This window comes from Schistocerca piceifrons, chromosome 5 (genome assembly GCF_021461385.2).
Source record: "Schistocerca piceifrons isolate TAMUIC-IGC-003096 chromosome 5, iqSchPice1.1, whole genome shotgun sequence".
Taxonomy (NCBI): domain Eukaryota; kingdom Metazoa; phylum Arthropoda; class Insecta; order Orthoptera; family Acrididae; genus Schistocerca; species Schistocerca piceifrons.
This window is the reverse complement of record NC_060142.1, coordinates 602,287,271-602,313,158: the sequence shown is the minus strand read 5'-3', so window position 1 is coordinate 602,313,158 and position 25,888 is coordinate 602,287,271. Positions and strand designations below refer to the sequence as shown.

At 43.5% G+C, this 25,888-nt stretch overlaps 1 protein-coding gene across 1 annotated transcript in view; it reads right to left on the bottom strand.

Moving 5' to 3' along the window:
• LOC124799160 (trichohyalin-like) overlaps positions 1-25,888 on the bottom strand; it is a 177,472-nt gene that overhangs the window by 44,776 nt on the left and 106,808 nt on the right. Inside the window, exon 4 of the mRNA XM_047262699.1 lies at positions 11,700-11,880. Within this exon, the coding sequence (XP_047118655.1) occupies positions 11,700-11,880 (181 nt within the window). The remainder of the gene's footprint in view (positions 1-11,699; positions 11,881-25,888) is intronic.

The window sequence follows — 25,888 nt, the reverse complement described above, 5'->3', positions numbered from 1 at the left end:
ACATGTAATTATTTGTGAAAGGTTAAATGAACAGTGAACCTACACTATGTGATCAAAAGTATCCGGACACGTGGCTGAAAATAACTTACAAGTTCGTGGCGAACTCCATCGGTAATGCTGGAATTCAATATGGTGTTGGCCCACCCTTAGCTTAGGTGACAGCTTCCACTCTTGCAGCCATACGTTCAATTACTTGCTCGAGGGCTACTGGAGAATGGCAGCCCATTGTTCACGGAGTGCTGCACTGAGGAGAGGTACCGATGTCGGTCAGTGAGAGCTGGTACGAAGTCGGCGTTCCAAAACATTCTAGAGGTGTTCTATAGGATTCCGGTCAGAACTGTGTGCAGGCCAGTCCATTACAGGGATGTTATTGTCGTGTGACCACTCCGCCACAGGCCGTGCATTATGAACAGGTGCTCGATCGCGTTGAAAGATGAAATCCCCATCCCCGAATTGCTCTTCAACAGTGGGAAGCAATAAGGTGCTTAAAAATCAATGTAGGCATGTGCTGTCATAGGACCACGCAAAAAAAAAAAAAAACAAGGGGAGGAAGCCTCCTCCATGAGAAACACGACCACACCATGACACCACCGCCTCCGAATTTTACTGTTGGCACTACACACGCTGGCAGACGACGTTCACCGGGCATTCGCCATACCCACACCCTGCCATAGGACCGCCACCCTGTGTACCATGATTCGTCACTCCACACAACGTTTTGCCACCATTGAATCGTCCAATGTTTACGCTCCTTACACCAAGCGAGGCGTTATCTGGCATTTACCGGCATGATGTATGCCTTATGACCAGCCGTTGGACCATGTTCAAAAATGTTCAAATTTGTGTGAAATCTTATCGGACTTAACTGCTAAGGTCATCAGTCCCTAAGCTTACACACTACTTAACCTAAATTATCCTAAGGACAAACACACACACCCATGCCCAAGGGAGGACTCGAACCTCCACCGGGACCAGCCGCACAGTCAATGACTGCAGCGCCTAGACCGCTTGGCTAACCCCGCCGACCTGGACCATGAAATCCCACTTTTCTCACCTCCTGCCCAACAATCGTAGTACTTGCAGTGGATCCTGATGCAGTTTGGAATTCCTGGGCGATGGTCTGGATAGATATCTGCCTATTACAAATTACGGCCCTCTTCAACTGTCGGCGGTCTCTACCAGTCAACACACGAGGTCGGCCTGTACGCTTTTGTGCTGTACGTGTCCCTTCACGTTTCCACTTCACTATCACAGTGGACCTAGGGATCTTCATGAGTGTGGAAACCTCACGTACAGGCGTATCACACAAGTGACACCCAATCACCTGACCATGTTCGAAGTCCGTGAGTTCCGCGGAGCACCCCATTCTGCTCTGTCACGATGTCTAATGACTACAGAGGTTGCTGATACGGAGTACCTGGCAGTAGGTGGCAGCGTAATCCACATAATATGAAAAACATATGTTTTGGAGATGTCCGGATATCTTCGGTCACATAGTATATCACTGGGCTATGTGCACAAGTTGAATAGCTGGTCATGATAGGTGTGTGAGAAAAGTAATGGGACAATGGGACTAACAACGCTGGGAGCGATCTGGCCACACTGAGATGTTCTACTTCTGTAGAACGGTGTGTTCATCACTTCCAAATGCTCAGTCCGACTTTCAGCTCCGTACACACGTCACGTGACTTTTGAGAGACCCATCAGTGAAACTGTGTTTTTGTTGTCTGTTACGAGAACGGAACAGCGAAGTTTAGAGCAATGTTATGATAACAAGTTTTGTATTAAACTTGCGGAATCTGCGTGTGTAAACATTGATAAGTTGAAAAGGCCTTTGGGGAACATTGCTGATGAAGAGCACAGGGTTTTCGCTGGCAAAAATCATTTTTGGAATTACGAGTACAAGTTGAAGATAAACCACGCTCACAAAGGCCTCCAATTTAAAAAAAAAAAAAAAAAAAAAAAAAAACGGCGAAAACGTCGATCGTGTGCGTGCTATTTTGAGATTAGACCGACGTTTAACAGTAAGGATGCAGGGTGAGTCGTTAAAGTAAACACTTCTACTGTACAGGAAATTTTGACATTGCAGACAATTGGATGCCGCCTCATGTCAACGCCCGATACCACACGACCACTTCCATCATGGAATTTTTGAAGTTAAAAGGCGTTCCTCTTGTTCCACAGCCGTGCTATTCACCTGATCTGTGTCCTTGTGAGCTCTTTAATTTCCCGAAACTGAAGACATTCTTAACATGACGTCGTTTTGGGACTCTGGGGAAAATTCAAAAGAAGGTGCCCCACATGTTAAAGGCTATACCAGTTGATGCTTTTCACCGATGCTACCGAGACTGGGAACAACAGCCCTGCCGGGGTATAGCTGCCGATGGCAACTACTTTGAAGAGGACAATATTGTTATCTGAAAATAATAAAAGCTTTGGTAGATAAAAAAACATTCTCATTACTTTTCTCACACAACTGGTTTGCCGAAATGCACAAATATGATAATAATTTTTACACTGCCTGCCAAAAGAAGTGAAGCTCCGAGAAGACGCACAATAAGTCAGTGTGTATGTTGGTATGGTGGCTCCTTCACATCTGCAAATGGCATCAGAGAAAAGTTTATGCACTCCCTACAACACTATGTGTCACCCAGCACCATTCGTCGGACGCCAGCAGCTGCCAGACCTGGGCATTGCCGTCCCGTGTGTAGGCTGTCGTTGACACCACCAGAGGGAGAGCTGCGTCTGAAGTGGTGGCGCGACCAGGTAGCATGGACTGCTGATGTCTTGGAGAGTCTCAGCGGTGTCACCCCTAGTGTCACGGGTGTGGCTTCAGTTCACGTATGGTGATGGTTGACGGAACACTGACGGCACAGTGGTTACGTCTTGGAGGTACTGCGTTCTCATGTGTTAGGTCTCGAGCGACAGTACCGTGTTATCCTTTTCCAACAGGACAATACCCGTCCACACGTGGCGCCTGTCTCTACGAACTGCCTGTGCGAGACTGAGGGGCTCCCACGGCCTGCATGAGCTCAACATTTGCCACCGGTAGAATCTGTGTGCCACATGTGCGGACGTCAGCTGCATCACGGTCCCAGCGTCCAGCATACCAAGCTCCAGTTACAATTATTGTGAGAAACTTTGCCTCAGAAGAGGCTAAAATGACTTTATGACACCCTTCCTAACCGAATCAGTGTATGCACCCAGGGCAGAGGGTGCGCAAAGTCATACTGTTAAGTGGATTCATACTGCGAAATTCTCCGTAATTTTGACTCGATTTTGTAACCACTGCAGTGGAATTCCTTACTTTCTGGGTCCGTGAAATTTAATTTCGTTCCCTCTTCCCTTCTGAGTCCTTGACTGTTTTTCTCTGGCAGTGTATTTTCGGTTTGGATTTCTTATCCAAATGAGCAAGGAGGGGCTTTAAAACTCAGTTCTTTAGAGCCAAAACTATATGAGCTGGGCTTAAAGCAAGTGGTTCTCTTAATTAGAAATATATGTGGATAATTACAAGTTCTGGCGTTCTCACGTATTTAAAAAAACCCTAACAAAATATTTGTTCAAACTGTGTTATTATATTCGGGTAGAAATTGAATATATTAACGCATGTATGCGTTAACCAACTTTTAGGAATATTTGCATTTAGGAAAAGGAAAGGGTACCAGGGAACCTACTTTGGAACTATAAATAATCTTAGAAAAAAGAACTGAGACGCACAGGAAAATGTATGCGGTATTAATTGACCTACAGATGATTTTAGGTAGAGTGGTCTGGAATGTGCTGATTGGAAAACTGAATAACATTCGAACAGGCTTAAGAGATGAAAGACGTATTATCAATCAGTACAAAAACCAGAGTACAAAAGTAGATGTCAGTTGTACTAAGAAAGAGATTGCGGTCAGAAGAGGTGTCCAAAGAAGGCTGTGCTATCGCTCCCTAATTATTTAATACATATAGAAAGTCCAATACAAACATCAAAAATCAGCATGAAAGGGATCAAAATTAGTGGTAAACACGATGTATTTGCCTGGCCAATAAAACTACAGTCACAGCAGAATCTGAGAAGGAAATGACCTTCGTGTAAAAAAATTTTGTCTGACGTTTTCCATATTCACAAATATAAAATAAACACACACAAGATTAAAACACTGGTGATAGATAAATCAAAGAGGTAAGTAATAGCAAAAATTAAAGTATGAAACGAAATGTAAATGAAAATAAATGATGTTTTCTTCTTTGGAAGCACATCAAATGACAACAGAGGTCTAATGAATATTAAAAGAAGGAATGCAGTAAGTAACGAAGCGTTTGGAAATAAGAGAAATTTATAGACAAACATACACTTCCCTATAACAACATGAAATACATTCATCAAGACATTTATTTAGACTATTTTAACAAGTGGTTGTGAAGAGTGGACGTTGTGAAACGAGAAATGAATGCATTAGTATCAATAGAAATATGGAAATGGAGAAGAGACATAAAAAATCCTTGTCAGAAAGAAAATGTAATGAACAAATGTTAAAAGAAATTTAAGCGAAAATTGATTAATATAATTTAGAAACAAAAACTAAATGAATTGGACGACTAATTCAACATAACAGATACACAATAAATCAAGAACTAGATCCAGAACATTCACACTACAAAGGGTTACCAATCGAATGATGTGCAGCAGCTATAACCAGACGGTACAGATCGTGAGGGACAGAAATGCATGCCCATATCAACGAGGTGTCGTTTTTACTGTCTGGTGATGTTCTGTCCATTGTGGTTCATGTGTATCATTAGCGAAGGGTATGGTTCACATACTTTCCATTATACGTATCTTTTTTCTTCAAAAATGGTTCAAGTGGCTCTGAGCACTATGGGACTTAACATCTTAGGTCATCAGTCCCCTAGAACTTAGAACTACTTAAACCTAACTAACCTAAGGACATCACACACATCCATGCCCGAGGCAGGATTCGAACCTGCGACCGTAGCAGTCCCGCAGTTCCGGACTGCAGCGCCTAGAACCGCACGGCCACCACGGCCGGCCTTTTTACTTCGTTTTCCCATTGTAAGTATATAAAAATTTCTTCTGCGACGCTATGACAGTTATTTAATAAATATAACTTCCGTGTTATATGATTTATGAATCAGTAACATTTGCAAAATTTTAATACATAAAATAATTTTTGGGTATTCGACAGATGCTGTAGAATGATGCTATAATATTGAATGGGATACGAAAGACGAAGGACGAAGGGGTGAGGGGATATGGTGCCACGGTGGAGCGTAAGTAAGGCAGATGACTGTTTATGTCTAAGTTAATGCTGTGTGATGAGTAATCCTTTGAAATAATCGGAACAGTCTGCTATATTCAGCTTCCGTTTGGCCATTTAGCAATTCCGGTAGATGTATACATTAGGGTTAGAAAAGTCGTGGGACGCCTACTAATAACGTGTCGGACCTCCTTTTGACTGGCGTAGTGGCATTGACTCAATAAGTCGTTGGAAGTACCCTGTGGAATATAGAGCCATGCTGCCTATGCAGCTGTCCGTAATTGCGCTGAATATAGATCCATTACGAGAATGATTTTTAAGCCGTGAGCTCAAGGTCCAACTTAGAAAAACCTCCTGGCAGTTCCTTTATAAATATTCCGGGACGACATGTACCAAGTATATCTGAGTGTACATGGGATCAAATTGTTCCCAGTTCGGAAAGATTAGAGAAGTGCTATTGTATCAAACGCATCCTTATTTGGCATTTAGAGCTGTGGAGATAGTTAACAGATGAGGCAAATACAAAGGGAACTGAGCTATGTCGGGTCAATGGGCTTTGCCAGCTCGCACCACAGACGCATCTTCTCAGGTGCACAGAAAGCGTGAAGAGTATAAATTCCACCATATCATATTTACAAACATTTAATACATACCCCACAGAATACAAAACTAATTCAAATCATGTCTAAACTTACACAGACATACTAAATATGAGAAACGCAATACAATATCCATATTAATGCAGTAATTTACAAGACGCTATTCACTTTAAATATGTGGTGTCTGACGTCATTTTGATCCATGTTTTAGTGTGACTTATCGTGTACTTCCTTTTACTGTTGGCCATTTGATCCAAAAGAAGTATTAATTGTAATGTAAAGCACGCACTAAGGTGAAGTGGCCTGCTAAGACAGAGACGACAGTGGTAGTCAATATAGAAGTAGTGTGGTTAATGCATGACGGGATTGGAGAGTAGCTTGTTTTTAGAGTGGGAAGGCTGAGGCGCCCCGGCTACGGATCGCGAGTTTGTAAAATGTCTGTGATTTGCTTCTTTGGGTGGCAAGTGGCCGCGTAGTGAATGTAACGACTTTGTTCAGTTCACATAATGAGTTAGAGTTTTTCGCGAGTGAAGCCATAGAGCAACTTCAAAATTTTCATAGCGATATGTGTTGACGTACATTCTGGAATGAATAGTTTGATTAGTTTTTACTGAATTGTGAGGGATACTTTGAGTGTGTTTTTTGTGAATTTGGCTGCCTTCTAGAGATTGTGGCATAATTATTGCAGCTACAACCACAGTTAAATTTTCATGAATAAATTAATGAATTTCAAACGAATTCCTTCTGTCGCCTAGCTTATTTGATATAATCAACTCCAGCTACATTCATTTATTCATACTGGAGTTAACAAGTCAGCAGAGAACTTGAAAGGCGGCCAATTAACAACGAGCGCCTTTTCATTCCACCTGAATCTGCAACAAGTATTCTTTTGTCGTTTTGTAAGGTGCCTGTTCATTTAAAATTCTGTTTTTGTTTACAATATTTTTCCTTTTCTTCATCCGCCAGTTGTCGTAGCAATGCTAGACGTGTTTTGCTATACTGAGTTACCATTAGTTGAAATAAGTTGTTTGAGCAATCTCTTTGTGTATGCATTGACGGATTTGGTATATCTGGAGGTCAGTTTAGGTCATCAGCCAATGAGAGAGGTTAGCGGATTTTGGAACCACGACGACCTAAAGTTTGAATGAAAATCCGCCGTAGTAGTCTGTCTTCTGTTCTGCTCAAAAGCTGCGTTATTATGGATCTCATGCGGCATACACGGTCTGTGCTCGACAGTACATGGTACCAACATGCTCTAAAAATCTGCGCTCTTAAATGTCATTTTTCAGGGGTCATATGTCGGTTTCTTTTGATCGCAGAGATAAGGGGTCAAGTGTTTTGGATAGCCCTTGGCCCAGCGACCACTTGTATACCTACAATACCGCACAAGTTCCAAATTTAAACATAAGATACTTCCTGCAAGCCAGGTGAATGAAGCAAACCGGTTTGTTCTTTTTCGTTAGGTGTGGTCTTTGGTGGGCCTAAGGTAGGCTATAAAAGTAAAATTTTTTCATGGGTGGTTCCAGACAAAATTCCGAAAACCCATGATTTATGGGTACGAAAAGTATTAATTGCAGGGATAGCAATTTCTATAATTTTCATTCGTGACAGATCGTCGACATTTTTACAATATGTTTTCCGATGATATTCTCTGGGAACTTTCTAGTTTTTTTACGATATATGATGTGGTACCGAGATCCAAAGTTACCGTACTTATGCACCAATACTACGCACGTAATATCCGGTCTAAAGCGTAAATCTAATTTAAACTCACGTAGTGAGCATATGGCAAGGGCTGTAGGATCCCCGAAAGGGTTCCGAGGTCACCAAACTATGTTTTCACTCACCATTTTGTCACCAATAAAACTTTATGACGCGCTGTCTCTATATAATGGCCACTTCAGACCTCTACAAATTTGCCAAAAGGGGTACTGCACTGACAAAAAATGTGGATGACCTCACACTTTTCATTATTTAGGGACAATTGCCAATTTTCTCACCATACAGATGTCTCTTCTAAATGGTTTTTGTAATTTGTTTTCATCCTCTGATAACTTTACTAGTCGATAAACGGCAGCGGCACCTGCAAACAACCTACGATGGCTGCTCAGATTGTCTACCAAATCGTTTATACAGATAAGAAACAGCAAAGGACCATCTTGGGGAACGCCAGAAATCACTTCTGTTTTACTCGATGACTTTCCGGCAATTACAACGAACTGTGACCATTCTGGCAGGAAATCACGAATCGAGTCTCATTGCTCAGACGATATTCCATAAGCACGCAATTTTACTACATGCCGTTTGTATCGTACAGTGGTACAGTGTCAAAAGCCTTCCGGAAACCCATAAATAAGGATTCAATCTGAAATCTTTGGCCAATAGCATTCAGCACTTCATGTGAATAAAGAGCTAGTTGTTTTTAACAGGAACGATGTTTTCTAAACCCATGTTGACTATGTGTCAATAGGAGATTTTCTTCTAGGTAATTCATAATGTTCGAACACAACATATTATCCAAAGTCCTGCTGAATATGCGCTGTAATTTAGTGGATTACTTCCACTACCTTTCTTGAATATTAGTGTGGCCCGTGAAACTTTCCAGTCCTTGGGTCAGGATCTTTCATCGAGCAAACGGTGTAATTGTTAAGTATGGAGCTACTGTATCAGCATACTCCGAAAGGAACCTAACTGGTATACAATCTGGACCGGGAGACTTGCTTTTGTTAAGTGATTTAAGATACTTCACTAATCTGAGGATATCTACTTCTGCGCTACCCATGTTGGCAGCTATTCTTGATCCGAATTCTGGAATATTTAGTTCATCTTCTTTGGTGAATGATGAAATTATACAATTCGTTCCTGGTTAGGGACTCTTAAAAGTCACAAAACTGGTTACCTCCCTGTTGCTGCTTCTGTCCCGGCTGGTCGCTAGTGCCTGACTGACTGACTAACACCAACAAGCGGTCACTAGCTATCAAAACAAACGAACAAGCGACTATTGATTCGCGCTACGGAATTCTACTGTAGGCGTTGAGAAAAACGCAAGAACTGTGTCTAGTAAGTTGTATTAATATGCAGAGATTCAAAAACCGAACTAGCGAAGCACTCAGGTGATATCAAACAATTCGTCCCTGATTAGGTACTTGTAAGTTTTCAAAACATTTCCAGATCGTGTGACTGAGACAGGACATGGTAATCAGTGTGACATTCACATTTTTGGATCTGTGAAACTACCGAAAAAAACACATTCAGGCTGGACAGCTCACCAGACCTCGTCGTTCAACCGGATGGAAGCATCTGCAGTCTAAGACGTGTATATTTCTATTGTCTATTGTCAAATCACAATTTATGAAAGATGTTTATATTTTACTTATAGGATTAAGCAGGAATAATTAATAGTTGTCATGTTGGAAATAATTGTGGTAGCAGGGAATGTCTGCACCATTGTTGGCAAGACAGACCGCAAATTGATATAATTTTTAAAAGGGCGGGAGAAACCTCGTATGGATACATATTAAGGAAAGAGCGGGAAAGACCGCGCATTGATACATTTTGTAATGGTAGCAGGGATTGTCTGCACCAGAAAGCATTGTTGGTAGGAGAGACAGAACTTCAGCGTTCGTAGGAAGTCAGTAGTAAGCGAGATGTGAAGCGAGAGGTTGAGAGGAGTAGTGTGCCTGCCAGCCACCAGCTATTATTTACAAGAGATTATAAACGGATGTACAGAGACATCAGTTTACTATTATAATAAGAGAAACTAATATTATTGAATTAAATTTTTTGAGAAACTCAAGACTACTGAAGGTATGTTTGCGCATTGCTAGTTGTAAGATTATTGTAAAAAGTAAGTCCCATTTGAACGTTTGTAAAATCATTTCATTACCAACAGTAAATATTTGAAGCGTTTTCAGAATACAATTAATTTTTGCCAGCAATGTTGCATTACTGATTATAATCCATCCCAACAACCATCAACATAAAACTTTGCAAAAATTTTTTTGTTGTCAAGAAAAAGTGTAACTATTAATTACGCAACTTGAGTAAAATTAATTAAAGAATAACGTCAGCTTTGCTAATAATGAATAACGTCAGCTTTGGTAATAAATACAGCCACTTATTATGACAGCCCACCTGCAGCTAATAGAGTATAGTAAAACAGAGTAAGTATATTCATGTCGCAGTTCGATGTAGCAGTCAGATGGCGATCCTGTAACAGTAACAAAAAGGTAAGGAACAGTTTTGGGTTATTGCAGATAACGACTGAGGACCACGACGACGACACATTCTATGTTTCGTCGAAATAATCAGAAAATCACTTTTAATAAGCAGCAATTAAATTTGTATGCGAAGATTGAGAAAGAGAATAAATTTCAAAGGGAAGATTTCATTTGTTATTATTAAGCAAGAGGTAGAAATCCTGAGGGAAAGTTATCATTAACAAAAGAGGTATAGAGGAGACGGGAAGGTCTCAGCAGGAGGGGCGCCTCCCGGAATCCCGGAAGCGGCGTGTTAATGCGCTCGCGGCCATCGAGGCAGGTCAAATATTGAAATGTGCACATTTTACTTTATCCTACGTTGGTGTTGAAAATAGACTATGTCAAGATCTCTACATGACTAGGGCTTGGTCCAGTATCCAGCGTAGTTTTGTCTGTTCAATGTTGGACACTTTAATATTAGTAATTTTCGCCTCACAAGCAGTAATATACGTTCAATAGTACACCCCTGATGGCCGAAAGTTATCGAACAGTTGTAAAGTAAAAGAAATGAACCATCGCATAGCAGCGACAAAATCCATTATTCTTTATCTTTGCCGTTCTTGCGCGATGCCTCTAAATCTCTATGTACATGTATCGATTAATGATACAAAAAAGAATTCTGTTGTTTCAAGACAAATGAGGCATTTGGCGCCTCACCTTTTACTGTTGGTATTCTATGAAAGGCGGACGCGGACTTGCTGCGTTCCGCAACTGTATCTTATATTTTATGCGAAAATATTGAGTGAATATGCTAATTGTAATTTTTTTCAATCAGAAAACGTGTAGTTTCTTGTAACTGATTACGAACAGACAGCATCAAGAGGACATTTTGACTGTTATGTATAAAGTACTTAACCACAGTGGTCATCTATTGTAATTTAATATGAAAAGGTACGTAGCATTAAAAAAAAGTGTGTTAGAGATAAGTGTGCTTATTTTAGTAAATCAACCTTGATGATTTCCATCTCCTCATTCACTCAACTGATGATTATTTTGTGTTAGTTCATCACCTGAAATTACGATCACGCTGATGGGCCGAACGCAGCATTAGGCAGAAGGAACATTATCATTTTCCTATTATTTCTGAGCCAGTTTTTTTTAAATCGTGTAGTGTTGCATTTCTTTTAAAGTCTATAAATCTTCTGGTCCCTTAGTGTTGTTCCGAGTATGACTACACCGGGAATATAAAAATGCACAGATATGATAATGTTCCTCTTATTCAGGTACTTAATGCTCAACGTATGTTATTAAAATAGTGTAATCAATCCCTGATTCTGTTGCCAAGTGGCCCACCAAAATATCCACTTTTTCCACATTTTTTTCAAAAAAAAAATATAAAATAGCAATTCTTTTTCTATTGCCCCCCCCCCCCCCCAAGAGCAACGCTACAACACTCGGGAAAAGAGTGTGTTTTACGGAAGATTTTGTGTGGCGTTTGGCATACATGAGAGGGACACTGGGAATAATGAGGCTTTTACGGCACTGGTGGGTCAGTAAATGCATTGAGCGCGGGAGGCGAGGTCGCCGGCTCCTCAGCCTCGGGCTGCAGGCTGCAGGCGGCAGCGGACACTCACGGCCCTGCTGCTCCAGCTTCAGCTGCCGCAGCACGTGCTCGTTGTGGCGCATCTGCTCCTGGCGCAGCCGCTGCTCCTCCTCGCGCTGCCTGGCCAGCCCGGCCACCTGCTTGTCCAGCGTCTCCCGCATCTCCCGGTCGCGGTCCGCCTTCTCACGCGCGTCCTGCTCTTCCCGAGCCATCTGTCACATAAAACGTCAACATGCTAGCTCAACACTTAATCTATAAAGCAGTGCCACGTACGCACAGAGAGTGAGAGAGTGAGAGAGATCAGTTGTAGAATTTTGGAACACGTATTATGTTCGAGTATAAAGACTTTTCTGGAGCCTAGAAATTGCTCTTTAGGAATCATGATGGGTTTCGAATAAGATGATCGTGTGAAACCCAGCTCGCGCTATTCGTCCGCGAGACTCAGAGGGCCATAGACACGGGTTCCCAGGTAGATGCCGTGTTTCTTGACTTCCGCAAGGCGTTCGATACAGTTCCCCACAGTCGTTTAACGAACAAAGTAAGAGCATATGGACTATCAGACCAATTGTGTTATTGGATTGAAGAGTTCCTAGATAACAGAACGCAGCATGTCATTCTCAATGCAGAGAAGTCTTCCAAAGTAAGAGTGACGTCAGGTGTGCCGGAGGGGAGTGTCGTAGGACCGTTGCTGTACACAATATACTGGGTGTTACAAAAAGGTACGGCCAAACTTTCAGGAAACATTCCTCACACACAAAGAAAGAAAATATGTTATGTGGCCTTATGTTCGGAAACGCTTAATTTCCATGTTAGAGCTCATTTTATTACTTCTCTTCAAATCACATTAATCATGGAATGAAAACGCACAGCAACAGAACGTACCAGCGTGACTTCAAACACTTTGTTACATTAAATGTTCAAAATGTCCTCCGTTAGCGAGGATACATGTATCCACCCTCCGTCGCATGGAATCCCTGATGCGCTGATGCAGCCCTGGAGAATGGCGTATTGTATCACAGCCGTCCACAATACGAGCACGAAGAGTCTCTACATTTGGTACCGGGGTTGCGTAGACAAGAGCTTTCAAATGCCCCCATAAATGAAAGTCAAGAGGGTTGAGGTCAGGAGAGCGTGGAGGCCATGGAATTGGTCCGCCTCTACTAATCCATCGGTCACCGAATCTGTTCTTGAAAACCGTACGAACACTTCGACTGAAATGTGCAGGAGCTCCATCGTGCTTGAACCACATGTTGTGTCGTACTTGTAAAGGCACATGTTCTAGCAGAACAGCTTGAGTATCCCGTATGAAATCATGATAACGTGCTCCATTCAGCGTAGGTGGAAGAACATGGGGCCCAATCAAGACATCACCAACAATGCCTGCCTAAACGTTCACAGAAAATCTGTGTTGACGACGTGATTGCACAACTGCGTGCGGATTCTCGTCAGCCCACACATGTTGATTGTGAAAATTTACAATTTTGTCACGTTGGAATGAAGCCTCATCCCATAGCACTCTCCATACAGTGACGTGGTCTACGTTACCTTGTACAGCAGCAATTTCTCTGGCGCTGACATTAGGGTTATCGTCAACTGCACGAAGAATTGCCTCGTCCATTGCACGTGTCCTCGTCGTTCTAGGTCTTCCCCAGACGCGAGTCATAGGATGGAATGTTCCGTGCTCCCTAAGACACCGATCAAAAAAAATGGTTCAAATGGCTCTGAGTACTATGGGACTTAACATCTATGGTCATCAGTCCCCTAGAACTTAGAACTACTTAAACCTAACTAACCTAAGGACAGCACACAACACCCAGCCATCACGAGGCAGAGAAAATCCCTGACCCCGCCGGGAATCGAACCCGGGAACCCGGGCGTGGGAAGCGAGAACGCTACCGCACGACCACGAGATGCGGGCAAGACACCGATCAATTGCTTCGAACGTCTTCCTGTCGTGACACCTTCGTTCTGGAAATCTATCTCGATACAAACGTACCGCGCCACGGCTATTGCCCCGTGCTAATCCATACATCAAATGGGCATCTGCCAACTCCGTATTTGTAAACATTGCACTGACTGCAAAACCACGTTCGTGATGAACACTAACCTGTTGATGCTACGTACTGATGTGCTTGATGCTAGTACTGTAGAGCAATGAGTCGCATGTCAACACAAGCACCGAAGTCAACATTACCTTCCCTCACTTGGGCCAACTGGCGGTGAATCGAGGAAGTACAGTACATACTGACGAAACTAAAATGAGCTCTAACATGGAAATTAAGCGTAACAACTTTTCTTTATTTGTGTGTGAGGAATGTTTCCTGAAAGTTTGACCGTACCTTTTTGTAACACCCTGTATATAAATGACCTTGTGGATAACATCGGAAGTTCAATGAGGCTTTTGCGGAGATGTTGCTGTAGTATATCGAGAGGTTGTAACAATCGAAAATTGTACTGAAATGCAAGAGGATCTGCAACGAATTGACGCATTGTCCAGGGAATGGCAATTGAATCTCAATGTAGACAAGTGAAATGCGCTGCGAATACGTAGAAAGAAAGATCCCTTATAATTTAGCTACAATATAGCAAGTCAGCAACTGGAAGCAGTTAATTCCATAAATTATCTGGGAGTACGCATTAGGAGTGATTTAAAATGGAATGATCATATTAAGTTGATCGTTGGTAAAGCGGATGTCAGACTGAGATTCATTGGAAGAATCCTAAGGAAATGCTATCCGAAAACAAAGGAAGTAGGTTACAGTACGCCTGTTCGTCCACTGCTTCAATACTGCTCACCAGTGTGGGATCCATACCAGATAGGGTTAATCCAACGGAGAGCGCGCTTCGTTACAGGATCATTTAGTAATCGCAAATGCGTTACGGAGATGATAGATAAACTCCAGTGGAAGACTCTGCAGGAGAGACGCTCAGTAGCTCGGTACGGGCTTTTGGTGAAGTTTCGAGAACATATCTTCACCGAGGAGTCAAACAGCATATTCCTCCCTCCTACGTATATCTCGCGAAGAGACCATGAGGATAAAATCAGAGAGATTAGAGCCCGCACAGGGGCATACCGACAATACTTCTTTCCACGAACAATACGAGACTGGAATAGAAGGGAGAACCCATAGAGGTACTCAAGGTACCCTCCGCCACAAACCGTCAGGTGGCTTGCGGAGTATGGATGTAGATGTAGATGTAGATGTAGAGAGAGAGAGAGAGAGAGAGAGAGAGAGAGAGAGAGAGAGAGAGGGAGATAGAGAGAGGGCGAGAGAGAGCACCATCTCGCCCTCTGTTGCTTTCAGGGAACAATCAAACGCATACCGATATTGGTCAGCTCTTGAAACAAATGTAGACAACCCATTTTGGACTCTGTGGTTGTTCCTGCTGCATCCTTGTCCCACTCGTACCTACAAAATTTGATATATGGATTTAACTGACGTTAAGCGCATTGTGACTACTCATTGAAAATAAAATCGACTGGCCACACCTCATCGAGTTGCTGCAGATCGTATCTACGAACTCATTGCCCAGGACGACAGCTGCCTCTGCCTAAACAACAGTAAAGTAGAACAGTGACATGTAATGCTGTGAGTTCGTTGGATTACAACTCACATAAATGCACTGAAGATGGTGATTCGTAGCTGAAATCTGAATATGCAAGAATAATATGGCCGCGCGGTTCTGGCGCTGCAGACTGGAACCGCGAGACCGCTACGGTCGCAGGTTCGAATCCTGCCTCGGGCATGGATGTGTGTGATGTCCTTAAGTTAGTTAGGTTTAACTAGTTCTAAGTTCTAGGGGACTAATGACCTTAGCAGTTAAGTCCCATAGGGCTCAGAGCCATTTGAACCAGTTTGCAAGAATAATAAAAAATCAATGGGGCTGCGACTGACTGCTCTGTTCCTATATTTCCTTACAATACTCTATCGTATTTATACACCAATGTTCCTTATGGAATCGACGTTGGTTAAAACAGTATAGCCATCCTACTACCTCTCTCTCTCTCTCTCTCTCTCTCTCTCTCCCTCTCTCTCTTAAGTTGTTTGTGTCTTATATCTGGATTCTGTCATGTTTCTGCAACTGGGATTGTGTGTAATTGTGTCGCTCACTCCTGCACTGTTTCTTACCGGCCAACGGATCCATGTTACATGTCTGGGTATATTTTGTTATGTATTCCGATACTTTGTTGCCCATGTTATTAGTTACGCGAAACATTCAGGGCCTTTCTGTGACTACCGGAAACTTCTTTGCCAGCCCTAGATTCTAAAATACGTTATAAACGTTGGTCTCAATGGACAGAGGCGCTTGTAAACACAAGATCAATGTTCTTACGAATTAATAAAATTCTTAAATTCAAAGTCCCACACTTTCTGCTTCAGGAGGATATCTTTACCTCCATTTCCCTCTCCTCCAGCACTTCCCTTATGATTTTTGACCTTACTTCCCATATGTTACACATGCTGTTTTCACCACCGGGTAAGAGACTTCACAGGTTAGTTGAGTCGCTGTGGACATATCCGCAGCAGAAGAGAGAGGAAAAACATTGCTGAAAGTTTTTTAACTCGTACTTTCACTCTTACAACTATGTTCATAACTCAGGCCCTGAGAATCGCAATGGCCTTAAGTATACCTAGTACGCACGCTACTGACATCTGTTGATCTAATGGCAAAGCAGCGTTATCTCTACTCTACCCCTCCAGTGCACATATGAAAATTTTGGAAAAGCTGTCTCACTGATTTCTCTGATACTCACTTACATTAGAGCCTAAAGCAAAAATATACATTGCTGTAGGAACGCTCGCTGGCTACACTGATGGCAAATTCTTTATAAAAGCTGGAATATCTTGAATGAATGCCCACCATAAACTCACATTCCACGGTTTCAGCATTCCATTATGTAAAGTGGACGCTGAGCACTTCAGACATTTTAAGTGTCACCGACCTCATTACCGAACCAAAAGTTGATATTCATGGTAACAACGTACATTTCAGAAATTTTACAATTATGAAGTTTTCAACAGTTTGCTTTTAAAGTAACGTTTCTTGATTGGAGTCATCGGAGGCTACCATTTTCTTCCCGTCACACCGAGGGGAGACTACAATTTGTCATTTCGTCGCAGTTTGTAGATGCCTTGCAAAATCTACTATCCAAATACGAAGGTGGAGGGCGAAAATCAACCTTGAGGCACAAAAACTTAACAGAACAGCTAGATCAAACATTAACCACGTAGACTCAACGAAACTACTATATCTCAGGCCTGAAATGAACCTGAAGCCAGATTATGAGCTTAATGAAAATGATTCTGACGTGGGCCATGAAGTTTTGGGATAGGTCACACACTACTGCTTTTCTAAAGCGAAACACTCAGAAGCAGTGGTCTGCAGCACGCCATGGTAAGAGAACATGTAGAACAGCGGAACCTTGAAAAGGGATTGAAATGGCAGAGAGGTGGCGTGCACCTAGGCCCAACATCCCCCTTTTGGGTAACCGGACAGGTCAATGTCAAGCATCGCTGAGTCGTTGCAGAGACGTCATACGAAGTGGAAACCTGTATCCAAGAGCTCCTGTGCTGACCGAAATCGCAGGGTGAAACATTGGCATGTGATTGTGTTCGAACGAGGCACTATGGTCGGTCTCCGGGGGGTGGGTCACCCGTTCCGTGACATTGCGGCCCGTACAGGGCACGTTGATTCAACAGTGTGCTGTATATGGAACCAGTGGAGAGAAGAGGGCCCTACACAGCTCCCACACGGTACTGGACGACACAGGGTGACCACAGTGCGAGATGACAGTCATCTTGTCCGCTTCGCCGTAACTGACAGAACAGCTTCGTCCACAGCGTTGGCGCGACGCTGGAGCACTGCAAAGGGTGTGGACATTTCTGTGTCGACGGTTCAACGACGTCTTCTGCGAGATGGACTGGTGGCACGCATACCATTGCGTCGGATTCCATTTACCAGAACCTTCAAACGCCACGGACTGCAATGGGAATGTGAATGCCGATACTGACATGCTGGTGGCATAATGTAGTGTTTTCGGACGTGTCCCGCTTCAAATTATCCTATTCTGATGACCGCATACTCGTTCGACGCCGCCGTGGTGAACCTAATCGGGCATACGGTACTGTTGAGCGGCACATTGGACAAATATTGTTGTGCAGCATGGTGGACAAACGCCAAGTGGCATTGTTAGGGGCGCCATTGGCCATAACATGTGATCTCGCCTCCTACGTCTTGACGGAAATCTGAACAGTTACCGCTACATCAGTTGGCCTTACAGCCCGTGGCACTGCCCCTCCTGTAGGCCATATTTCAGCTGCACAAATTCCGACCGTATGTGAAGAGGAATGTGCAAGACTCCTTCAAATAACGATGGATATCAGTGCGCCTCTGGCTTGCCCGTTCGCCTGACACGCCACCCATTGATCATGTTTCGGGTATGGTCGATCGGTAACTTGTTCGTTCAGGTTCTCTTACATCCACAGTTGATGCTTTGTGGACGCGTTTATAAACCACGAGGCAAAGTATTCCCCAGCAGCATATTAAGGCCTTCTTTGATTCCATGCCACAACGTCTGCCAGCTCTGTGTGGAGCACGTGGTGGCTCTACCACGCACTGAATTTCCACAACCACAGTGCACAACCGCCGGTTACGGAAAGCTGGCTTCAGGTACTGTCAAGTGGCATGTGGCAGTTTATTTCCTGGCGTTATCGAGTAACAGCGCGGCAAACTGTGGAACAAATCACAGATCGTACTGCGCTTAACGGAACTGGTTGCACTCGGTTTAGAGACAAACCACAGGCGCAACGGAATCGGCTGCCGTACAGCAAATTTCGTCCGGTGTGCGCTCCTTTTGCCTCACTCTGTGAAGCATTTGCGACTTGTGCATCGGCTTTTAACTAAGTTAAGCTCCACGTCCGCGAGTATACGCGGACACTGGAGCAAACATCCTCGTCCACGCTGGCGGCAGCCGCTGTTACTTTGCAAAATGCCGAACGCGCTCCCGAAATCAATGTGAGCTACATACTGGTCGGAGGACGTCGAAACAGTGATGCGACTCTGACGGGCAGGAGCACGGGGGCAATAAGACGAGTGGTGTCTAGCGAAGAGTTAATCCCCAAAAGGAAGAAAATGGAAACTAAAGTGATAATCGCTGTAGATGAGGTCTTAGCGGAGTTCCAGAATGAACTAAAACAAAAAAGGGCGTCAACCACAATCACATCGCAGGTTAGAGACAAAATTTGGGCACTCGCACTAGGTCAAGCAAGGCTTTATGGACAAAATGAAGAGCTCAGAACGGAAAACGCCAGACTCAGAGAAGAACTAGTGGTTGCAAACGCACCACATGCCCAGGAACGCATTCAGCGCCTGGAACAAGAAATAGCGGAACTCAAATACGAAAATCAGAGATTAAAGTCAGACAATAAACCCCTCTCACTCTCATTTGGAGCGGTTGCGGCTGCCGGTCCAATTGCAAAACCTAAAAGCAAAGTACAGGAACGCATTCAACAAACAAAAGCTAAACAGTTCTGCACACTTTTCTTTAGATCAGACACGAACCAAGATGAGAAAACCATTAGAGAAACCATCACTAAAACAATTAACCCCAAGCAAGACAAATCAATAATAAAATCAATCAGGTCAACAGAAAACACCGTAATAATAGAAACAGAATCACAAGTAGACAAGAAAAAGATAATAGGAAAAGCAGCGCAGCTTAAGGACATTAGGTGTGAAGAACCCAAGAAATTCAGACCCCTGCTGGCAGTGCACCATGTCTCAACATATTTAACTGACCAGGAATTCTTAGAAGAGCTCTACGAAGTAAACCTGAGTGAACACATTACTATAGACGAGTTCGATAACGAGGTTAAAATAAAATTTAAAACAGGACCAAAGCGCAAAAGGACAGTAAACAATATTCTAGGAGTGTCGCCAAGAGTACGATTACTGCTGCTTCAAAAAGAAAGGGTTTTTATTCAATTTGAATCTTTGTACATCTACGACTTTGTTGCTGTACAAAAATGTTTTAATTGTTGGAGCTTCGGTCACCCATCGAAGCGTTGCGACAAAGATCCAGTATGTAGAAGATGTGCAAAACCGGGACACAAAAATTCAGAACGCAGGTTGGAGAATTCTGTAGGCTGTATACCACGCAAACACAGAAACATAACATGCTTAAAGGCAGGTGGGCGGGGGGGGGGGGGGCATACTGTCCTACTTATAAACAGCTCTGCGATAGACAAATAGAGAGCACCGAATACGATGTCCTGGACAACGTCCATTAATAAGGAGTGCTACCATAACTGTCAGAAACCCACCCCCCTAACACACGCAGGAACAGACGTAGCTAATTACACAAACAGGCAAAGGTACAAATCGCCGTCGACTAGGATGAGAGGCTGGAGGCGAGCCGTTACCTGGTGGCAACACATGAGGATATTACAACCCCCAAATGCAGGTGCCGATACTAATGTAATGCCTCAGTGCTGGGAGACAATGCAGTGCAGGTACGTCAGCATTACCGACTATATAGACGATATGTGCATGCAGGGTGCGTTAGAATACGAGATTGCCAGGCACCTGAAATATCACATGTTTGCTTGGGCCGTCTTCCAGGCTGGTCTCCTTTTACGAGTTGACTAACTGGAAGACGAAATACTGAGATACAGAACAGAGAAATACAACGACGTCCTTGAACAGCCTCAGAATGAAGATGTCACTGAGTTCACAAGAAATCCAACAGCACAGGCAAACATAAACATAGACAATTGCACACTATCCGCTCAACACGTAGAATATGATAAAACCAAATGTGGACCCTATGTTACACCAATTCGTTTTGTCTACGGGGTTAGCGCACACAGTCACTACGAAGAACAAAACAGTAATGTAGCTGAACAGAAAGACACATCCTGCACCGGCACAACACCAGACACAAACTCCCGATAAATGGATATACAACAGTCACATTTTACGAACAAGTCTCCGGTAGAGGTCAAAAACAACAAGTCACTATCAAGGGAAATGTTCAGCGAAAACACATCGAACTCCATACTACCAGAAACCATAAAGCAGGAAAGACGTGCTGCATTACAAAATTACTCGAAGTCGGAGCAACAAACAAAAAGTCAAGAACACCAACCAGATAAAACCAAAGACCCCAAGCTGAAAACCGTTAATAACGTAAACTACGAAAACTTAGAAGTTAACCTATGGCTTAGCAGACTAGAAAACAAGGATGTATTTCAAACAGTTGTTTGCTATATAATACGAACTAAGCATCAAAACGGAGATAAAATCTGCTTTCCAACTACAGAACAAAGTGACAGGATGATCCTAAGAGTTGAAAATCTGCCAACGAGCCCCAAAGAGCTATGTAAGCTTCATGTGCGCGAAGGGGAGAGGGCCTAAACCTAGAGAAACTATACAAGGACTTCGTGAGAGCACATGAACCTGTGTTTCTGGATTTTAAAGAAACCACACCCAAGTGTTTTTCCTTCACTAGATATCCCTTCTGAAGGTAATACAACTAAATTGCTAGGGCAGTGGAACTGGGTAGGCTCTTAGAAGAAACAAAAGCAGACATCGCCTGCGTTCAGGAACCTTTTCTGTGAGGCGGGAAAATTTCAGGGCTCCCCTCACATTACATCACAATAGCTGGAACACAAAACGCAAAAGCCGCGATAGTAGTAGTTAATAAAAACCTCATAGTAACACAGATCACCCAGTTTTGCTCTGAACACATTGCCACAGCGGAAATAACAGACGGACAGGATGTATGGCTCATGTCGTCTATTTACGCTCAGTACTCGTAAGATATAGAACGTTTCTTAGACAGAGTAAAAGACATTGCACGACACTCAGAAAGAAAAAGGCTACTCATTCTAACTGATATCAACGCAAAATCCCCCTTATGGAACTCAGATAGAACTGACGACAGAGGGCAACTAGTGCTTGACGTGTTCAAATGAATGCAACCTCTTCATAATGAATAGGGAGGGTCAGACACCTACCTACCGCGGAGACGCCGTGGTGTAAGTAACATAGACCTTTCCCTAGGGAGCGCAAAATCTCTTCCACTAGTCAGTACATGGAGGGTATTAAATACAGCCACACACAGCGACCACGACGCAATCATCATAATCACAGACAGATATATGAATACACATAACATGGATCACGAACAGCAGCATTTACTCGTAGGAAGAGCCGACTGGCAAAAAGTTCGAGATATTGTTGAGGCGTCATCACTACACACTGTTCAAGGCAGTATAGATTACAGATCGCATGTAGTGACAGAGGTCCTACAAAGAGCACAGGAAGCAGCTATACCACGCGCAAAAACTGGGTGGGGACAGAAACAACCGTGGTCGACAGAACTGGCAAGACTAAGAAAGGATTCACGGGACAAAAGAAATTACTACCAACAAGCAAAGACAGCTCGCGAAAGATAGATAAGACTTGACCTGTATCGTGACGCTAAACAGAAATACCAGAAACAACTAAAGACAACAAGGCAAGACTACTGGAACAAATTTTGTAAAAACCCCGCTACAGAACAAGATCTGGGGACAACAATTCAAGATAGAAACAGAACGAGTTAAAACACTGACAGTTCTGTCAACACTAAAACAAGGTGACGACACACGACCAGAGGATGGAGAAGCACAGCAGAATATCTTTTGAACAGGCTCCTCCCGGATGGTGACCCCACGCAAGACGAGCGACACCACGCTGACCTAAGAGAGAACATGAGGCAACCATACATCAGTGACAGCGTAACCATGCCATTCGCGCAAGAAGGAGTCGGGGCGGCAATCAGCAGGCTTAAAAACCGAAAAGCACCCGGACCAGACAAAATACTTTCAGAAACATTAAAACAAACGGTAACACATTTCACACCTTTTCTTACCAACATGTTCAATGAGGCACTACTAACAGACAGAATGTAGTAACAATCAGGAAATCACAAGACAAAGAGCCAACAGACACCAAAACTTACCGACCTATCTGTCTCTTGAACACTCTCGACAAGGTACAGGAAAGGCTCCTGTGTGACCGTTTACAATCGCACAGACGCCTCCTCGGCCTAACGCCCCATCAGTTCGGCTTCAGGAAAGGTAGAGCAATAGAAGACGCCGTCAACCAAGCACTGACAGCTACAAACAGCATCAGCGAATAATGCGCGGTCGCCATTCTAATCGACATAGCCGGGGCTTTTGACAACTTGTGGTGGCCGTCCTCCTTCGCCAGGTTAAGGGAAATGAGGCTATCAGCTTCCCTTTCAATAGTCTCCTCGACTACTGCAGAGGCGGAATGGAGTTCTGGTACGCGGAAGGTTTTCAAGAGAATAACAAAGGGATGTCCACAGGGCTCGATGTGCGGATCAATATTCTGGGATATTGCAATCGAGCCCTTGCTGAACACCCTGGACAGTGACGACAGGGTAAGAGGTGTGGTGGCTTACTCGAATGACCTGCTCGTATTGGTGTCAGCCAACTCGAGACCAGCACTAGAGACAAAACGCACGCAACTGCTTCAGAAAATTAACAGTTGGTGCAAAGAAAATAAATTACAGAGGAATCCAATTCTAAAATAAGACAATACAAGCAGATAGAGGAAGCAAGCCACACGTTATCTCGGACTGCATCTAGACCAAAAACATTGACAAAGCCTCCAAAATTATGCACAAACTAGCGAGACTAAACACAACTCAGTACAAATTACCTATTAAGACGATAAGGACCTACCACATTGCGATATTTGAATCCATCACTTGCTTTGATGCAAGTGCTTGGGCTCACAACTGAACAAACAGACTAACAAGACAACAGCAAGACGAGGTCAACGTACTGTACTCCTGAGAATGAGCGGAGCCTTCAACACCACGTCACTAGAGGCACTTTGCATTGTGATGGGGACCTGCCGTATAGACATAACAATACGTTACAGAGTTGCACATTACTGGCTTCTTCCGGCCAGCAGGTAAACGGAGCGCGCTCGGTCCTACAGGCGGCCCTCTTTGTGGCCCACGCAAACGCGCAGTCGCTAACGACTCACTTCGACGAGTTCTATGACCTGTTCTGCCAATCGCTGTTTCATATTATCCTCGTCTCTGAAACTTGGTTGAAACCAAACATTTCTTCCGACGCTATCCGAATCACTGGTTACTCTCTCCTAAGGCCAGATCGTGAAACACGACGCGGGGGTGGTGTGGGTGCCTATGTTCGCTCTGATCTGACACCAACTATACTAAGCACATCGGATGCGAAGGGCGATGGAGAAGCAGAGTTCTTGTTTTTCGAAATAAATACATCAAATCAGAAACTGCTAATTGGAGTAATCAATAAACCTCCAAACGTCGGTGTCATGTCCTCCTTTCAGTCTGCCCTGTCCTCGCTCGTGACACAGTATGAACACATAATCATCATGGGCGACACAAACATCGACTTACAGTTAAAATCTCCCTCTGCAGAAAAACTAAGGAGACTGTTCCACTCCAATGATATGAGTTTAACACCGCTGGACCCAACTCATCACACGCCACACAGCCATACACTCATAGTTATAATAGCAACAAAGCGACCAGATAAATAATTCGCGCCAATCAGACATCCGCTCCAGGACTCTCTGCTCATGACGTGATATTCTTAAATTACTCAGTACATACTACCAAAGAAAAATCTCACCTGGTAACCTACAGAAACCTAAAAAATGTTAACCATGACGCTCTTCAGAAGGATTGCTCAGACATCCCTTGGCATGATATAAGCAATGAACCGACTTTAGACGGAAAAATTCGGGAATTATGTCGCAAAATTATTGCACTGTATGATAAACATGCTCCTCAACGCACTGTCAAGGTAAAGAGAGCCCCCGCTCCGTGGCTCACCACTGCATTACGCCAGTTAATGAATAAACGTGATGCTGCACATAGGGCCGTCAAGCGTAACCCAACTCCCGAGGCGTACGAAGCTTATAGGAAACTCCGAAACAGAACCAAGCAAAGCGTGAGGAGTGCCAAAATCAGACATGCCCGCTCTGTCGTATGCGGCATATCAAAACCTGCTGCACTGTGGAAAAAGCTGCGCAGTTTCGGTATAGGGAAGCGAAGATCTGACGCTGTTTATCAAGCGTCTGCAGAAGAATTAAACGATTTCTTCTCAACAGCTGTAAACAGCCACGCAGCGACAAATTACCAGCCCCAAGATATCAATCTCTCGAGAGACAAATTTTTCCTAAAACATGTCACTACCGGCACAGTACACAAGGCAATTATTAGAATCTCTTCCGAGGCAGTAGGAAATGATGGAGTGAGCATTGGCAACGTCGTAGACACTATTATTCCAGTTATCACAGACATCTTCAACCTTCCTCTTGTCAGTAGTACATATCCTAGTGAGTGGAAGCAAAGTTTAATTCAATCTATACCCAAGACTGACAACCCGAAGTCGCCAGGTGACTACAGGCCGATCAGCATACTTCCTGCAATATCTAAAGCCCTAGAATACATCGTCCATGAACAGCTGACGGATTACCTCAAAACTCATAACATCCACGACAAATATCAGTCAGGCTTTCGAAAGCACCATAGAACAGCAACTGCATTAATCAAAGTAACTGATGACATTAAACATGCTATGGACAGACATGAAGCTACCATCCTAACACTGCTTGATTTTAGCAAGGCTTTTGATACAGCTGACTTGATATATTACTAATTAAAACGAAACAGCTGAATTTCTCAAACAGCGCAATACACTGGTTCGACAGCTACCTCAAAAACAGAAGTCAACAAGTCATTCGTGGGTCGGAAAAGTCATCATGGAAAAACGTGGGCTCTGGAGTTCCCGAAGTCTCCGTCCTTGGTCCATTACTCTTCTCACTGTACATTAATGATATTTCTTCAGTGATCCACTCCTGCGACTACCATCTATATGCTGACGACATCCAACTGTACATAAGTGCAAGCCCCAAGAACATTGCTGACGCAGTAGCGAGTATGAACGTAGATCTTTGCTTTGTTTCTCGATGGGCACAGAACCTAGGTCTGAAACTAAACCCCCAGAAATCCCAGGTCATACTTATATCTCATCCAAAGTTAATCAGCCGGTACTTTCGCGAAACAGTCCCTCAAATACTCCTCAACGGTACCCAACTACCATACCAAAAAACAGTAAAAGACCTTGGAATAATCTTGGATGAACACCTAAA